Source organism: Palaemon carinicauda, chromosome 8, assembly GCF_036898095.1.
Source record: "Palaemon carinicauda isolate YSFRI2023 chromosome 8, ASM3689809v2, whole genome shotgun sequence".
Taxonomy (NCBI): domain Eukaryota; kingdom Metazoa; phylum Arthropoda; class Malacostraca; order Decapoda; family Palaemonidae; genus Palaemon; species Palaemon carinicauda.
Genome location: NC_090732.1, coordinates 161746230 through 161763729, shown reverse-complemented (window position 1 = coordinate 161763729; position 17500 = coordinate 161746230). Strand labels below are relative to the sequence as shown.

Below are 17500 nucleotides of genomic sequence, written 5' to 3'. Positions count from 1 at the left end.
CATTCAATGTTAGTAAATTAAGAAAGTCTGAAGTATGATGAGGGAAAGTACAATAAAACATTGTTTACTAGCTATTGAAGGGTATTCATTTTTTTAGGAATCCATAACTGATCAGTTTACACTATTATGCTTAATTTGTAAGATACAATCAACAGATACTGAGGCCAAGTCCTCCTCTTCTATTAACGATAAGCCTATGTCAATGGTTTAAAACTCAACGAAAAGACATCGGATCTTGTATTATTCAGGATTTATAGAAGGAAAATAATAACTCAGACTACCTTCCGGAGTTGGTAAATGATCCACCATTAGAAGGATTAAATCCTTTACGTAGCCATTTCCAACCCATGGAAACCTTTTGATACAGCCTGAACTTGTTTTCTTTTCCAAATTATTAATTTTTTCATTTCATTGATACATTCAGACTTTTCAAGTGTTGAGGTATTATTGCAAGCAATAGGGAGAGCTTTTTCTGTAGATTATGAAGGGTGGAATCCTCCTCTACTTTGGGAAGGTTCTATCTCAGACGCTTTTTATCAGAAATGTTGAATAAAGGGCAATTTATTATGAGTTATTTTTTTATGGACAGGTTTTGATAGATGTTTAGTTATGGAAGGTGGAAGTAATCTGATGGAGAACTGCAAATACTTAGTAAAACTAGTGAATGATAAACGAGAGTAACATTATTAATATGGTTTTTTGTTAAGGTTTATTCATCATCATCATCTCCTCCGACGCCTATTGACGCAAAGGGCCTCGGCTAGATTTTGCCAGTCGTGTCTTTACTTATACAAAACTTAGTGACAATGGTTTTCATAAGTGCAGAAATAATAGTGTATGATCAATGAGTTTGAATGAAAAAAGTATTATATAATAAGGACAATTTTATCATGTTTACATGTTTCTTACAGAGTTACTTGATGCACCAAATAGGGAAGAAGCATGTTGCCATGACACGGTCTTTCTATGCCAAATCCAATGCTACGTACCAGCTTCTCAAGGCTGATGTCAGGGTAAGTGTTTGCTCTTGTTGTCATCAGTGTAATTCCTATAGTTAGATTAAATAAAAGTAGGAATACTGTAATTTAATTCTCAATAATCATGATTCAGTGTTGAGGATTCGCATTCATTTTTCAGGTGGAACTGAGGAGAGATCGTTCTGTTGCTAACGTACCCACTGAAGGCTATTGCCCTACGTGCGACACACCCAAGTGGGGTAATTCTCATCACATGGGTATCTGTGCTAATAGGGTAAGAAGTATTTTTTATTTTGAATGATTTATTGTATTTTTGGATGCTGATAAATATGAATGTCAAAGAAATTTACGTGTATCTTTGAAATTTGATTTGATTATGTATAGATAATACCTGAAGGCATTTTATACTTTTTCAGCTGCTACATAGGTTTGTGAAACCACTCTGCTGTTACAATCTACGCTTTGCCAGCAGGTTACAGTATGAGAACCATCGTTTATCACTTAAACACTTGGAGGTAAGTTGTAATGACAAGCTATATTCTATATCATTAGCTATAAAACTAAGAAGAGCTAGTGGAACTGAATGTACAGGGGATTAATTAGAATAATCTGAAAATGTAAGGTTTTTCATAAAGTGGTATGATTTGTTTAGGACTGGCAGGAAAAAGAAATCCAGTTGTAACTCAAACAGAAAAAAGAAAGTTTGAGAAATTATTTTATTTATACAAGAAAGCATATATAAGAGGCTGCTGTAGTGCTATTAGTCGACTTGAAGAGTTTAAGTGTGTTTCCCGCATCTAACATTCTTTGATGTAAGGAGTGATTAGCTTGTGCAGTATCGATTCATATTTGTTATTATGAATTTGCTCTAATCTAGCCTTTAATGTGTTGTAGATCTCCTGTAGAGAGTAGTGTTGTCGGTGTACCTCTCTTGATGCAGTGTAGTTATTATATAGGGTAACTTTTCAACCTTTTATACTATCACTGTTCCAGCTTCCTTCCTCTCTTAACATCTCATTATCTATTTTCTCTTAACTGCACTAAATGTGTAGTTTTGATTTTTTTCTCTAGTTTCACCTTTAGTTCTCTAAGCTTGTTGCGTAGCATATGTAATGAGTTTAGGGTAATTTACTATGACAATGTAATGACTATAATGACATTTTCAAAAAGTTCTATAGCCACTCAATCACTCCAAATCTGTCTTGCTGTCATCCCCTCTCTTCAGATACAAATCAGTAACTTTGAATCAATATCTCGGTCTCAATACCGAAGCATTGTGCCTATGTACCATACATAGCTTCCAGTCATGTGAATCCTGATATTTTATTTTATTTGGGTGTATAATTATATTTACATTAGTAGTTATGGTTACATGCATTAGAAGGTGCCTGCTCTGCTGTGTTAAAGAATGATTAATTGTATTTTACCAGTTACTTCTTGACAGTGTCTGTTTTGAATGGTCACCACTGATTTTATCTTTCTAGAATGATTATAAAAAGATGATCGCATCGGAAAAGAGGTTCAAAAAGAGGATAAGTGAATTGAAGGAGGAAATGAAGACTGAAGGAATGGAAGAGGAAATCAAACAAATTGAGGAAGAGGAAGAAAGGATTGGAAAGTTATTTACAGTTGCAGAAAGAATCAAAGGTAAGTTTCCATTTTTACAAATTTACCACTGAATGCCAGAGTTAACCCCATTGGAAGTCTCGGCCTCTAATGCGGAAGCTTCACATATTATGAACATCATGAAGCTTATCAGATGCCTTGACGGCCTTGGCGACCTTCCTCACGCCCAAGTGACTGTCAGGTGAACCACGATTTGTGTACGCTGGAATTTCACATGGTGGCTATATTGAATTTCACAGATTTCACCCTTCAGGTAACAACTTTTAGTTTGTTAAAAAGCATGACTCAGTGAACCAGAAACTATCGAAACACACTTTGGAGCAATTTGATCTGGGTCAGACTGTATCTGGACTCTACTACTTGTGGTTCATTGAGACTGCCCATATGATTATTTAATGGACAAGTGTCGTTGTCCGATTTGGTGTATATGAACATCCATAGACATATGTCACCACCTAAGGGTTAATGGAGGATGTATTCTGTGCTAGTAATTCATCTTCTATTTATATTTCGTTTGCTCGAATTTAAAAAGAAACCCAATCTTTGGAGAAGTATAACTTGACTTTTTTTTGCTGTTTCTGATCTGGATCCTTTTCAGACAAGGACTTGCACCTTTGTCCAATGAGACATTCAGGTTGTACCTTCATTGCATTTAGGTCATCAGTCCTGCTTCCTCTTATTTCTCTTATCATGTGAGTCGTCAGAATTTCCCCAAGGTTAAAGAATGATTTCCTGTTTTTAAATATATTTTAGCCCCATTGTCATGTAACATTGAGCAACTCAGTAAAGTTTGAGAGTTGAGGCCCTTACCTAAACTTCAATGTTTCCTTAATTATTTAATTGGACAAGCACTTTGGTCCTCATTTACTATATAGGAAGATTATGTTGTTTTCTACAATGGACTGATATGAGATAGAATTATTTTATCATACTTCAATATCTCACTGGAAGACCATATACAGTTCATGAGGTTTGTACCTTTTCATCATCCTTAGTCTGTAAATTAAACTTGGAACTGTCTACCATTCTTCAAACTGGTTCTTGACTATGTCAGAATACGAGGTTTTACCCTCGTGATGTTTTCAATGAGTATTTCAATGGTTATTCATCTGGACCTTTTGTCATGGGTGTCCCATATCTTTATTTGGAGGGTTTGTGGATGATCGTCCTCTACCTCTAACATGAGAGAGGTTTGGCAATTCAGTACAGCATTAATCCTTGCACCACATGCCCTGGCTAGTAGTGTGCTTTTAGCTCATTTCCTCGGTACAACCTATTTTTTTTACTCTTAATGCCTAGACCTCTATTGTATTATAGAATACAAACTTTAACTTGTGATTTTAATGTCTTTTTTCCTTATGCCTCCCAAATTGTTTTCCAGACAATTATGATTATTGGGTTTGTATAGTCAAGCAGTGATTTTTCCCTTCTAGTTTGATCTTTATGGAGGGCAAAGAAAAATGACCAAAGAGAAAATTATCTTGAGGCAAATCCAGTCATGGTCAATGGGTTCTGTTCCTTTGTGATGAGAAGTTGGTAATGCTGGAGAGCTGTTGTACAGAAAGGATTTCATCATTAAGAATTTTATATGACAAACCTGTTTTATGTTGCAAAGCCTATTTTGATGCCGTGTATCATTCATATTAGTCTTATATTCTACTATACTTTCATGCTATAGTGCACATTCAGTTTTTCCATTGTTGAATAATATCACTGATGGATTTATATTTTAATTTTGAAAATACCACTGAGACCCACAATGTATCTATTCCAGCGATTTGGACGTTGTTAGTGCCCAAAATGAATTCTTTAGGAAAAGAGAAGCTGCCGGATAAAATAGTCAAGCTGAAGACCCTCAGAGAAATCAATCTTCGAATGAAGAAGCCAGTAAAGAACACTGTTCAGTTAGTGCCATTCGATCCATCAGATCCAGTTGGTGAGTTTTATATTGTTAATATGGTAAATTGATTAATATATGTGATTATAAATAAAATCATGTTTTGCATCCAGTATGTATTCTTTTCTTATCTTTCACATAAGATACTGAGAAATTTTCATAGAAATTTTCCTGATTAAAAAGCCAGTGTTAACCACATTGAATTTCTTTAGCTTATTACAAATGTAAATAGTGACAACTTTTAATACATATTCAATATTACATTAATTACCACTTTGAACTAGCTGATAATAAGTAATTTATGTTACAGGAATTGGAAACATGATTGTATCAACACATTATCGATGCAGCATCTGTTCGAAAAGCATAGCCCCAAATAAGGAAAGTGTCCTCGAACACTGTAGTAGTGAAGATCACTATAACAATGCTTTGGTAAGATTTGTTCTCAAAGGTACAATTTTTGTATGCAATAAATAATTTATTTGATGAAGGGCTCTTTTTAAAAACTAGCAGCAGCAACACAGTACAATAATTTATCTTTAGGTCATGGGCCAATGCACAATGGTGTTACAGTATTTTTACCTTGTCACGTTCATGTCTTTATGACAGTCTTTCAAGGAAAATATGATAGAGTAACAAAGAATGAAATATAAAGGAAAATGGTGTCGTAGTGTACTCTCATTTCAAAGCTAGGGTCTAAACCTTCTACAGATGATAGCTATTTTCATTAAATTTTACCATTGCTTCTGAATAATCTTTTTGTTTTCTTTGGCTTGCAAATATTTAGAAAATGTGTTAAATGCTTTGCCAGAGAATGGCTTTTCTTATCTTCATTTTAGGCTTTGCAAATTTATGTATAATGCAAAACACTTTTCTGAAATTGTTTGTGCATATCTGTATTGATATACTCTTACAATGTTTTTGTTGCAGCGTAAACAAGAGGAACTAAGAAATGCAGAAAAACTGGCCCAAGAGAAGAAAGAGAAAAACGAGGAAGGTAGTGATGGGGAACAAAAAGAGGAAGAGGAAGAAGAGATGGAGGAGGAAGAGGAGGAAGAAGAAAACAATGATGAGATACTGGATGATGAACCTATGGAAGATCCATACGAAGGGGAATCTGTAAGTAAGACTGTTCTTTGTTTGCTATACAAACCTACATGTATGAATCTCAGGTAGTTCGTTACTAAATAACAATCGGAGAAGATTTATCTAAGGTCTCCTTGATAGCAGAGTCATAGATAAAGATAGAAACTCGCTTCTCGTATATGTTCCTTCCTGTCCGTAGATCTCCTCTGCTGGATTGGCAAAAGTTGAAAGTATTAGCTCAGTGACCTGGTTTGAATACTTGTAAATGATAGTTGGATAGTTATAACAGGTTTTAGTTTTAATTTTTCATAATTTCTTCTTAGTTATAGCAGATTTTAGTTTTAATTTCTCGTAATTTCTTTTTAGTTGTCCGTAGGGGATAATACTGTCCATGCACATCACATAATTCACTGTAGGCATTAGTAGTTTTCCAGCTTCCCTTTGACGATTAGTGGTACTTCTTATGTACTACTTCATCTTCTTTTTCTTTCTTCCATCTTTCTATTTAACCCTTTTACCCCCAATGCTATTTGGAACTTTCCAACCCTTAACCCCCAGGCGTTTTTCTTTTTCAAGCACGTTTTGCAATATTTTTTTTTAGATTGCGGTGACAGCCTTAATTTTCGTCATAGAGAGGTCAGGTTGGTCTCATTATTTTGGAAAATGCCTAAGTTTCTCATAAAGTTATCAAAAAAATGCAAATAGCAGTTTTTTGCAAGGACCTACTGGTACGTCCATGGGGGTTAAGGGATGAGTTTTGTGAAACATACCAGTACGTCCATTGGGGGTAGAAGGGTTAACCTCTTAAACTTTTGCCTTGTATTTAAACTGCAGGATTTCCCCAGTTGCACTTGACTCTGACTGGCCTCTCTGTTGCCCTTAGTAGAGTGCCGTATTGCCGATTTCAATCAATCTTAGTTGTCCCTGTTTTTCAAAGTAACTTTCCATTCTGCTTTTGTACTTTAAGATCTGCACTTGAAGAAATATTTATCATTAATAAGTAATATTAAATAGTTTCACACATTGCTGTTTTACTAAAGTCGTGTTTCCCCACCTTGCCCTACTAAATTTGGCAACATTTAACTTTGTATTTGCTCTTCCATTGCAAATGTTAAACAAAACTTATTAGTACAGTTCTGTAATTCAGGTGGTGTGTTGTCAAGTATTGATGCTTGATTAATATTTTTTCTGATTTTTTTTTTTTTATCAATGTACTTTTCTACCTTTTCCAGGGTGATATCAATACGTTAATGAATGAGGTAGAGGAGATGATTGATAATGAAGATGAAGACTCTAGAGATAGTGAAAATGAGAATGTACCAGAAGGGTAAGGAAATATATTTATGTGAAGTTTAATTCATGAATTTTCTTTTAATTTCAAATGCTTTCTTAGGCATTAATCGGTTTTAATCCAAAATCTCTATAGAATTTGTTTCTAATTATTTGAAGCATCTTTAAATGTAATTATTCTTAAAATCCTAAGGTTTTTTTAATATGTTTCTATAGGTTTGAAGACAACGACGTTCTGATTTATGATGATGCTGACATAGCTGAGGAATTCCGCGAAGTTTTGGATTACAATCCTGACGATGTCGAGGATGAGGGAAGTTACGAAGATGCAGAAACGGAAGGAAAGTCGGCGGGTAAATCTACCCGAGGTACGGGAAGAAAAGCAAAGGTCACTCCTAAAAAAGAGAAAGCAGCCACTAAAGCAACAGTGTCTGGAAGGAGGACAAGGAAGAAATAAATGATAAGGTTTAAGAGTAAGTGAAATGAAAAATTTGCCACCACCTCAAGGTGTTTACCTTGGATCTTTAGTTTATACAGAACGTCATCTTTTAGTTAAAAAGATTATACATGGTAGGGAATTTCCTTTTTTATGGCATTCAACATCAAGACTTAGTTGTATATTTGTCTTTGCAATGTGTTCATAGATTTGAGGGCGCCTCGGAGTTTACAAGTATGAATAAAATTTTGAGCGAGCAAATGAAAAACCAAAGGATTTTGAACATGTCCAATGTTCAGCCGAAGTAAACTTTAGTTTTTGTCATAAGTTGTATGCCGAATCTGTAGATATTTTTTTTCATGCATCTTTAGAGTATAAGTATCATTTGTGTTTATATGTTTATCTCTTAGGCCTTGAATATAATTGCTTCCTCCAATTGTAAGAAATAATTTTAGTTACTAGAGCTTAATTGTGGTTGCTGTTATATTATTGTATAGTTAGCAGTATGCTTCCCAGGAGTGCTTATATTTTAATTTTTATTTTAACTACAACTCTAGTTAGAAATTGTACAATTCTGAAAACAAGAAATGTAGTTAGAAATTGTGCAATTCTAAAAGCAAGGAATGTACTTGTATTATGGACTAAATAAACAACATAGTAAGAAATATTTATAAATATTTTATTTACCACAATGACATACACAGTGACTGAAATTTTTATCTGATTTGGAATTGATACTACTAGTTTTTCAAGTAATTAGTATTTTTCCTAGCTGCACAAACCCTAGTCATGTATATGGGTATAAAGTGCTCTATTGTTGTTTTGCTACAACCAAAATTTAAGAAGTTATGTGGGTCTGGCAACATTGTAAGGTTGTCCTTTGCTTCCATTTGTGCTAGGCAGGTGCATGCCCTAAAGGGTTAAAGGTTGCTCATGAATGGCAGAGAGGCAAGGGACTGTGACATTGGCCGACCAAGCAGGACAATGCCCCAGAGACTGACCATATATACACATGATCAGCACCCAAGGTAGGACCAAGAAGTGCCAGGCAATGGCTGCTGATGACTGCAGATAGACCTATAGGCTCCCCCAAACTCCCCATCCTTAGCTCACTAGGATCATGAGGTTGCAGTGACCAAAGGAACTAACAAGTTTGAGCGGAACTCAAACCCCTCCCATGGCGATCGCTAGGACATTACCAACAGGTCACCACAACTCCACTTTAGTCTTGGTCAAGGCTTGTAAAGTGGAGGGGTCGAGAAATATAGATAAAAGTCTCAGGTTTGTAATTTGTTTCTACGTGAATACGAACCCTCATCATTTATATGGGAGTTTTCTTTGGCTGGACGGAAGTCTGCAGGTGAATGTTTTGGAGCGTCTGTTTGACCCTTGACCCAAAAGGAAGATAGAATACTATGACCAACTCGGATGATAGGCAAGGTCTTGTTGTCAGCCTTACATGAAGTGGATGAAAGGGTTAGATCCCCAACCTGACAAGTTTGAGTTTTTGTGAGAAAAACTTTCTTATTTGTAAGTATATATCAAACGTCACATTGATATTCATCCCTATGTAAGTGGTCATCAGAAGATCCGAAGAGAGAGAAGCGCACCATTCATTCTGCTCTCATACCACAATTATGCTGAAAATAAGTGATGACGTGATATTGCTAAGTACAGTATCCTACAAGGGCGTATGTTTTAAACTATCTTCTGAGCAGCTACCACTATACCTAAGGAGAATGTGTCCTTAGATTTGTGGGTACAATCTTTTATGTAATTGGCTGTGAAGGTTGTATGTCTTCCAGACACCAGCACTGAGAATCTATACCACAGCGTGGTTTTTGCGGAACGCTAAAATTGCGGCAATGCCACGTGTCATGAGCCTTGAAAGGGCCCCCAGTCAACGCTTCTCCCAAATATAGATGTGTGCACTCTTATAATTGTTTCTCGTAACCAGAAAGAAACGGTGATCTTGGTTAATCTCTTCTTGTTTCGACCTGTACTTACAAACAAGATATGGATGTTACGATGAAAAGGTGTACTGTAGTTCTCTTTAGATGAAATCGGACTGCCCTTACAGGATAAAGTAAGAAACTATCCAGATCATCAGTTATTTCTTTGATTCTCTGAAATTGTAAAGGTGTCATATCAGATGTCATTAATTGATGCCTTTTGGATCTTATGAATTCTGGCACAAGTGAAAAATATATCTTTCCTCCTCCCTGTAGTGCAACACTAAATGAGACACCTTGTAGCTCACTCCCTCTCTTTGATGATGCTACAGCTAAAAGGATCACTGTTTTCTGTTGGGTGTGTCTTGCTTTGGATTGCTTTGTAGGGTGCCAACTTTGGTGACCTTAGAACCTTTTAACACATTCCAGGATAGAGTTTTGAGTTCCTGACGTGGGCAAGACTGCTCGAAACTTCTGATAAAAGGCGAGAATTCCGACTTGAGAGGAAAGGTCAATTTCCTTTAGTGTGAAGACCTGTCTCGAGGCTGAACGATATCCTTTTACTGCTGAAATGGAGAGAAGCTTATCCTTCGGCAGAAAAACTTAATCCTACAACCGGTGATATGGTGGCCTTGAGTGGAGCTATGTTCCTTCTATGAAATCAATCCCAGAAAGTTACCACTTTGCCTGATAAACTGCTGCAAAGGTATCCTGAAAGTTGCTCCGCAGTCGGTCTTTAAAAGACTTTCTTTCGGAGGAGGTGCTGGATAACCTCCAGTGGTGAAGAGCCAGGCATTTAGCTGCTTCATGAAACTATTTTTTACTTGAGGCTAATGGAGTAGGTTTGGCCAATCTTAAAGTTCTTTAAACTTCTATGAATAGATCTAGAAGGTTTGGTTACCACTCCACTTGCAGCGTTACTAATAGGTTTTGGGACATCCTGATTTTGTTAAGAACCTGACGAAGGCAGAAAGGGGGAAAAGCAGACATCCCTTCTGGCCTAGGGGTGTTGGAAAGTGTCTACCATTACTGCTGCTGGTCCGAGACTGGAGAACAATACACTGATAGTTTGTTGTTCAGATGGATGGCAAACATGTCTATGAAGGGGGAACCCCACAAATTCATTAGAGACTTTGCCACTAGAGGATTCAGAGACCATTCTTGAATCCACTTTCATTCTTAGTCAGTTCAGATTATCTGCTATTACATTATATTCTTTTTCTACAGGATGAATAGGGCTGAGAAATGAGCTTGCGGTCAGTGTTGCATCCCTACTATCCACTGGGAGAGGAGGTGAGAAACTTAGCCTCCCTGCGTGTTGACAGTCACTACGGTCATATTGTCACTCATCAACACTAACAACTGACCTTTGATAGACTGTAGTGGAGTAACGCCAGGTATGGTACCTTTACTTCCAAGTAGTTAATGTGGAATGACTTGTCTCCCTCTACCCATATTCCTGAGACTCGATCCTTTCTTAGGTGGGCTCCCTACCCTTGGCGAGAAGTATCTGGAAAAGTAGTAAGTCTGGAGTTGGAACTTGTTGAGGTGATCTGGCTAACCGGTTCTCTTTCTGTAGCCACTAGGAGAGATCTATTTTCACATCTCGAGATATCTAAAAGAGAGCTGATGGGGATTGGATGTTTACAACCACTGGCTCTTCATTGCCCGGTGTAGCGAGGGAAGATACACCCTCCTGAAGGGCACCAGTTTCTCTGGGGAGGCAAGGTGACCAAGGAGCTTCTACCAGAGTGGGCTGGAAGGGAGTCTTTCTAGAGAAAAGGTGTTTGTCATCTGTCTTAATCATTGGACTCTGTTTGTAGATGGGAATTACTGTGGTTTGGACTAAGTACCGTAGACGACATATGGTCAAGTCTTAACTTTTTGTAATTTTGCTGGATTCCCAGACCACGGCAAAAATCGAGAAGCTCACTGTGGTGGAGAAGCCGAGATATTCACTCCGCCGTCCAGGTAGAGCACGCGCTTTATTCCATGGCATGTGCCCATTAGGAGACTTAGAGAGCAGACGAATGAATACCTCAGGGGCTGTCGATACACCGAAACACAATGCCTTGAACTGGTAAGTTCTTTCTCAGAAAATAAATGCTAGTACTTTCTTGATTTGGATGGACTGTGATCTGAGAGTACGCATCCTGAAGGTCTATGGTCAGCGGGAAGTTGTTCTTTTTGATGGCTTGTATTACTGTGCTGGGGCTTCCATCTTGACTGAGTCTGGAGCACAAACTGGTTCAAGTGGGAAAGGTCTGTGACAGGTCTCCAACCTTCAGTAGGAAGAGGTTGCTGGAAAATCCCGGAGACCTGTCTATAGGACTTCTTCTATCGTGTCCTCCAGCATCTGTGTTACTGTACTGTACCTTCTTCTCGAGAAGATCCTTCTGAGACACCATCAAATATAATGATGGGATCGTTGGAGTCTTGAGTTACTGGAGGGCGACATCTTGTTAAAGGAACTTGATACCCTGAGTAAAGAACTTCCAAGGCCCAGCTATATGCCCCATAGGAATTGCCACCTTGTCCAGCAACACAGCAGGAATCCTACATTTGGTTAGTCGGGGAAATCTACTATCCCTAACAGGCTCCTCAACATCTTTTTTTTCTTACGGCCAGAGGGATGTCCTCTGCTGCAAAATGAAGACGAGTTCCTTCCAGATGCTTTTTATATTGCTGAATATTGTCGGATTCTAGTAGTAGGCGACATTGACCTTGCCTAAAGGGGGATGGTCTTGACATTTGCTGAGAGGGAGCTGAGAATCTTAATGTTGCAGGTCTTCTCAGGAAGGAGGACTAGCTAGTCTTCTCACATTTCTCCACTGCTATTAATTAGAGTTCCTCAGATTTAGGGAATCCCTATGAGTCGTATGCCTGGCAAACTTCGCAATAACTATCTCTCTTCTCTTTACCACACAATTGTCCCAGATAAAGGCTATTTGTTGGGGGTAAAAACTAATGCATAAAAGTTGGTTAATAACATTGATGATGCAACAACTTTGACTGGTCTAATGTGAGATATAATTTTAAGAGATGGAATGAAAAATATTCTATCTGATATTGTCAAAGAGATGTACACTATTTCTCCAGCGCATAATTATTATTGTTATTACTAACCAAGCGACAACCCTGGTTGGAAAAGCAAGATGCTATAAGCCCAAGGGCTCCAACAGGGAAAATAGCCCAGTGAGGATAAGGAAATAAACAATTTAAGAAGTAATGAATAAATTAAATAGAATTTTTCAATATTAAACTTACCCGATAATCATGTAGCTGTCAACTCCGTTGCCCGACAGAATTCTATGGAGGGATACGCCAGCTATCACAATACTAGAAGGGGGTGTACTTACCAGCGCCACCTGTGGCCAGGTACTCAATCATTTGTTGTTGACACCTCCTCAATTATTCCTCTGTCGTGCTTCCGGCTAGACGTTCTGGGATACGCTTATGGTCTTCGAGTTTATTCACGGATATTTGGTGAAGTATTCTCTCAGATTAACGGCTGTCGCTTTACTGGAATCCTTCTTATATTAGCTAGATAGCTTTTATATAATACTGATATAACGGTTAACGAATTTTGCTTGTTTTTGGATCACCCTTTGGCTAACTCTTTGAATACAAGATGTCTGACGTTTCGCAAGCCCCCTCCCATAGACGATGTAGGTCTTGCAATAGGCGTATTCCGAAGGCCTCGGTAGATCCTCACACCGCTTGTTCTGACTGTAGGGACAGGCCCTGTCTATTAGAAAATCGATGTGAGGAATGCGCCGGACTTTCGGAATTGGAATTTGTCCGTCTTTTAAAATATTCATCTAAGTTAGAGAGAGGTAGAGTTAGGAGAAGTTCTTCTCACTCTTCTATGTTTTCCTCACCTCATGATCCCCTACCTTTTCCTACCCCTGTAGTGGCTACCCCCGAACCTACTGTGTGCCCTCCGCCTGATATGTCAGTTGTTTTGCGTGCTATTCAGGCTTTAGGCGATAAAGTAGAATCAGTGGTAAGTGACCATAAGTCTCTGATGGCCGAAGTTAAAGAACTGAAGGTCAAGAGTGCAGTGGGTGGAATTAGTGCCAGTGCTGTGACGAGTGCTAGTGTCAGTGCAGTGCCAAGTGCTAGTGGTGCCAGTGTGGTGCGTGAGGATTTTTCTGTGCGAGCCAGTCGTCCTCCCAGTCCGGGACCTCTTGCAAGCTCCCATGCCCAGGGGAGAAGCAATGTCGAAGGGCTTAAGGGTTCGACAGGCCTTGTTAGGCGCACAGAACTATCCTCGGTGGTTGCGGGCGTGTCTTCCTTAGACCGTCACTCCCACCTGCAGACGATTGAGCCCGTCTTATTCTCGTCCGCTGATCAACTAGCAGGGAAGAAACGTTGGTCTCAGGTCTCGAGACCGCTTAAACGTAGAGTCCAGTCCGCGAGTGCTCAGCCAGGTTGTAGTCATTGGCTCAGCTCTGACTCGCCTCAGTCATCTGTCGACTGTACTCCGCCCAAGAGGAGTAAGGTTCTGCCAAAACAGAGCCCGACTGTTAAGACTTTACCTCAGTCTGTTATCGTTTCTGCCGATCCCAAGTGGACTCTGCTTCAGTCCATGCAAGCTCAGCTTTCGGACTTGATGCGTGAGTGTCGGGCTGAGAGTGTTGCACCTCCTCCTCCGCCTACACTCCCTCCGCCTGTTCTCGCTCCGCCTGTGCTCGCCCCGCCTGCACTTGCTCCGCCTGGTCGCAGCACCATCTGCCAGGCGTACGATGTTGAGCCACTTTCGGAGTTCGCTGTTCCCAGTGGTGTTCAGCCTCAGCCTTCTTTAAGGCAACCCTTGCTTTGGGATCAGGAGAGTTATTCCACTCTTCCTCCGCCTCCCCTTGCTGCTCCACCAGTGGTGCAACTCTCGGTTGGGGTACAACAACCTCTCCCCTCCGTGAGTCTGTCTGCTCAGCCATCGCTGCAGCGAGCTCAACCCTCCTCAAGGCAAGCTCCTCTACACCCTGGACTTGCGCCTCAGGAGCCTCAGCTTGCGAGAACTTTACCTTGTTCTGCGCAGCCTCAACCTCATCATGCTCCGCTCATCTCACAGGAACAGGAACGGACTACTCCGCCTCCGTCCTCCGCTCAGCTTGTGCAATCCTTGGGTTCAACCTCTCTTGCTAGGAGTCAACCTCCTTCACCCATGCGCCTGCCTTCTGCTTCGTCTGTTGTTCAGCCTTTGCAGTCTGAGCCTCAGGTTTTCCCTCAACAGTCACTGGAAGAGGAAACCACTGTTATTGTTCCTACCCGCTCTGACTCTGCGGTTCAGCATTCTGGTCCGATCGCTTCGCTACCCTCTGCTGATGAGGTGTCGGATGATGAGGAGGCACACCTTGATCCCTCATCAGACGTGGACGAATCTAAGCTTTCTCCACCGTCGATTGATTTTCGTAAGGTCTTGGCTCTACTCAGGGAGATTTACCCAGACCACTTCGTCTCTGCTATTCCCCGCTCTCCACCATCTGAGTTTTCGCTGGGCGTACAACAAGCTAAGTCCAACTATACTAAGCTTGTCCTAGCTAGATCCTCCAAGAGGGCTTTAAGGATCTTAGGGGAGTGGCTGCAGTCTAAACAACACCTTGGCAAGACTTCCTTCATGTTCCCTCCAACGAAGCTCGCTTCGAAAGCTAGCGTTTGGTATGCCACAGGGGAAGCACCAGGCTTAGGAGTACCTGCCTCTGCCCAGGCTGACTTCTCAAGTCTGGTGGACTCGCCTCGGAGAACTGCTATGAGACGCTCGAAGGTTTGTTGGACCTTCTCAGACCTGGATCATTTACTAAAAGGGTTGTTCAGAGCATTTGAAATGTTCAACTTTCTCGACTGGTGCCTGGGGGCCCTCAGCAAGAAAACCTCTCCTGCGGACAAAGATTCTGCCATGCTATTAATGTCCTGCATGGATAAGGCCATCAGAGATGGATCGGGTGAGCTAGCGTCGTTATTTGTATCAGGGGTGTTGAAGAAAAGGGAACAACTGTGTACCTTCCTTTCCGCCAGCATTACACCTTGCCAACGGTCACAACTCCTTTTTGCTCCACTCTCAAAGTTCCTCTTTCCCGAGGAGCTAGTTAAGGACTTGTCTGCTGCCCTGATACAAAAGGACACGCACGATCTTGTAGCCTCATCGGCTCGTAAGTCTAAGGTTGCCACCTCAGTCCCCAAGACTTATCGCTCCCCAGTGGCTGATACCCCGGCTACGAGGTTCATACCGCCCTTTCGTGGTAGAGCCCCCAGCCGAGGAAGCTCCCGTCCAGACTCTCACAGGAGCAAGTCTAGGAAAGGATCCAGGACATCTAAGGGAAAGAACTGACTCTCAGATTCTCCAGACAACAGTAGGAGCCAGACTCAAGATCTTCTGGCGAGCCTGGGAGAAGAGAGGTGCAGACGCACAGTCTGTCAGTTGGCTGAGGTACGGTTACAGGATTCCATTCTGCCTCAAACCACCTCTGACCACATCGCCCATCAACCTCTCTCCCAACTACAAAGAAGAGGACAAGAGGCTAGCATTGCAACAGGAGGTGTCGCTACTTGTGCAGAAGAAGGCAGTGGTTATAGTCCGGGACCATCAATCCCCGGGCTTCTACAACCGTCTCTTTCTTGTGGCCAAGAAGACAGGAGGTTGGAGACCGGTGCTGGACGTCAGCTCTCTCAACGAGTATGTCACCAAGCAGACGTTCACGATGGAGACGACCAAGTCGGTCTTAGCAGCGGTCAGACAGGAGGACTGGATGGTCTCGTTGGACTTGAAAGATGCATACTTTCACGTTCCCATTCATCCAGACTCCCAACCTTTCCTGAGATTCGTTTTCGGAAAGGTTGTCTATCAGTTCCAAGCCCTGTGTTTTGGCCTAAGCACAGCTCCTATGGTCTTTACTCATCTGATGAGGAATGTAGCGAAATTCCTACACTTATCGAACATCAGAGCCTCCCTCTACCTAGACGACTGGCTGTTGAGAGCCTCCACGAGTCGTCGTTGTCTGGAGAACCTCAATTGGACTTTAGACTTAATCAGAGACCTAGGTCTATTAGTCAATATAGAGAAATCTCAACTCATTCCCTCCCAATCCATTGTGTACCTGGGAATGGAGATTCAGAGTCAGGATTTTCGGGCTTTTCCATCGGCCCCCAGGATAAACCAAGCCCTAGAGTGCATCATGAGCATGCTGAAGAGGAGCAATTGCTCAGTGAGACAGTGGATGAGTCTCACAGGGACCCTCTCATCACTGGCCCTGTTTGTCGAGCTAGGAAGACTCCACCTCCGCCCTCTTCAATTCCATCTTGCTGCTCATTGGGACAAGGGCTCGACTCTAGAAGCAGTCTCTATCCCTATCAACCAAGAGATGAAGACCACTCTCCTGTGGTGGAAGCACAATCTCCTTCTCAAGGAGGGTCTATCATTGGCCATCCAGACCCCCAATCTTCATCTCTTCTCAGATGCATCGGACTCGGGCTGGGGTGCGACCTTGGACGGACGGGAATGCTCAGGAGTATGGAACAAGGAACAAGGATTACTCCACATCAACTGCAAGGAACTGTTAGCAGTTCATCTAGCCCTGTTGAACTTCAAGTCCCTCCTGCTAGGCAAAGTGGTGGAGGTGAATTCAGACAACACCACAGCCTTGGCTTACATCTCCAAGCAAGGAGGGACCCATTCGAGGAGCCTTTACGAGATCGCAAGGGACCTCCTCATTTGGTCAAGAGGTCTAAACCTCACTCTGGTCACGAGGTTCATCCAGGGCGATATGAATGTTTCAGCGGATCGCCTCAGCAGAAGGAATCAGGTCATTCCCACGGAATGGACCCTCCACAAGAGTGTGTGCAACAGACTTTGGACCTTGTGGGGTCAACCTACCATAGATCTGTTTGCCACCTCCATAACCAAGAGACTTCCGCTTTATTGTTCCCCTGTTCCAGACCCTGCAGCGGTTCATGTGGATGCTTTTCTTCTGAACTGGTCCCATCTCGACCTGTACGCATTCCCTCCGTTCAAGATAATAAACAAAGTTCTGCAGAAATTCGTCTCGCACGAAGGGACACGGCTGACGCTGGTTGCTCCCCTTTGGCCTGCAAGAGAATGGTACACAGAGGTACTTCAATGGCTAGTCGACTTCCCCAGGACTCTACCTCTAAGAGTGGACCTTCTACGTCAACCACACGTAGACAGGTTGCACCCAAACCTCCACGCTCTTCGGCTGACTGCCTTCAGACTGTCGAA

General features: G+C 41.4%; 1 protein-coding gene across 2 annotated transcripts in view; it reads left to right on the top strand.

Moving 5' to 3' along the window:
* The window catches only part of LOC137646067 (hornerin-like), a 50555-nt gene extending 42576 nt beyond the window's left edge, over window positions 1-7979 (top strand). For both annotated transcript variants that reach the window (XM_068379229.1, XM_068379230.1), the window contains exons 8-16: window positions 912-1013; window positions 1138-1251; window positions 1394-1492; window positions 2462-2624; window positions 4378-4539; window positions 4811-4932; window positions 5431-5619; window positions 6819-6913; window positions 7093-7979. In XM_068379229.1, coding sequence (XP_068235330.1) covers window positions 912-1013; window positions 1138-1251; window positions 1394-1492; window positions 2462-2624; window positions 4378-4539; window positions 4811-4932; window positions 5431-5619; window positions 6819-6913; window positions 7093-7333 — 1287 coding nt within the window. In that variant the 3' untranslated portion in view covers window positions 7334-7979. The remainder of the gene's footprint in view (window positions 1-911; window positions 1014-1137; window positions 1252-1393; window positions 1493-2461; window positions 2625-4377; window positions 4540-4810; window positions 4933-5430; window positions 5620-6818; window positions 6914-7092) is intronic.
* The last annotated feature ends 9521 nt before the right edge of the window (window positions 7980-17500 follow it).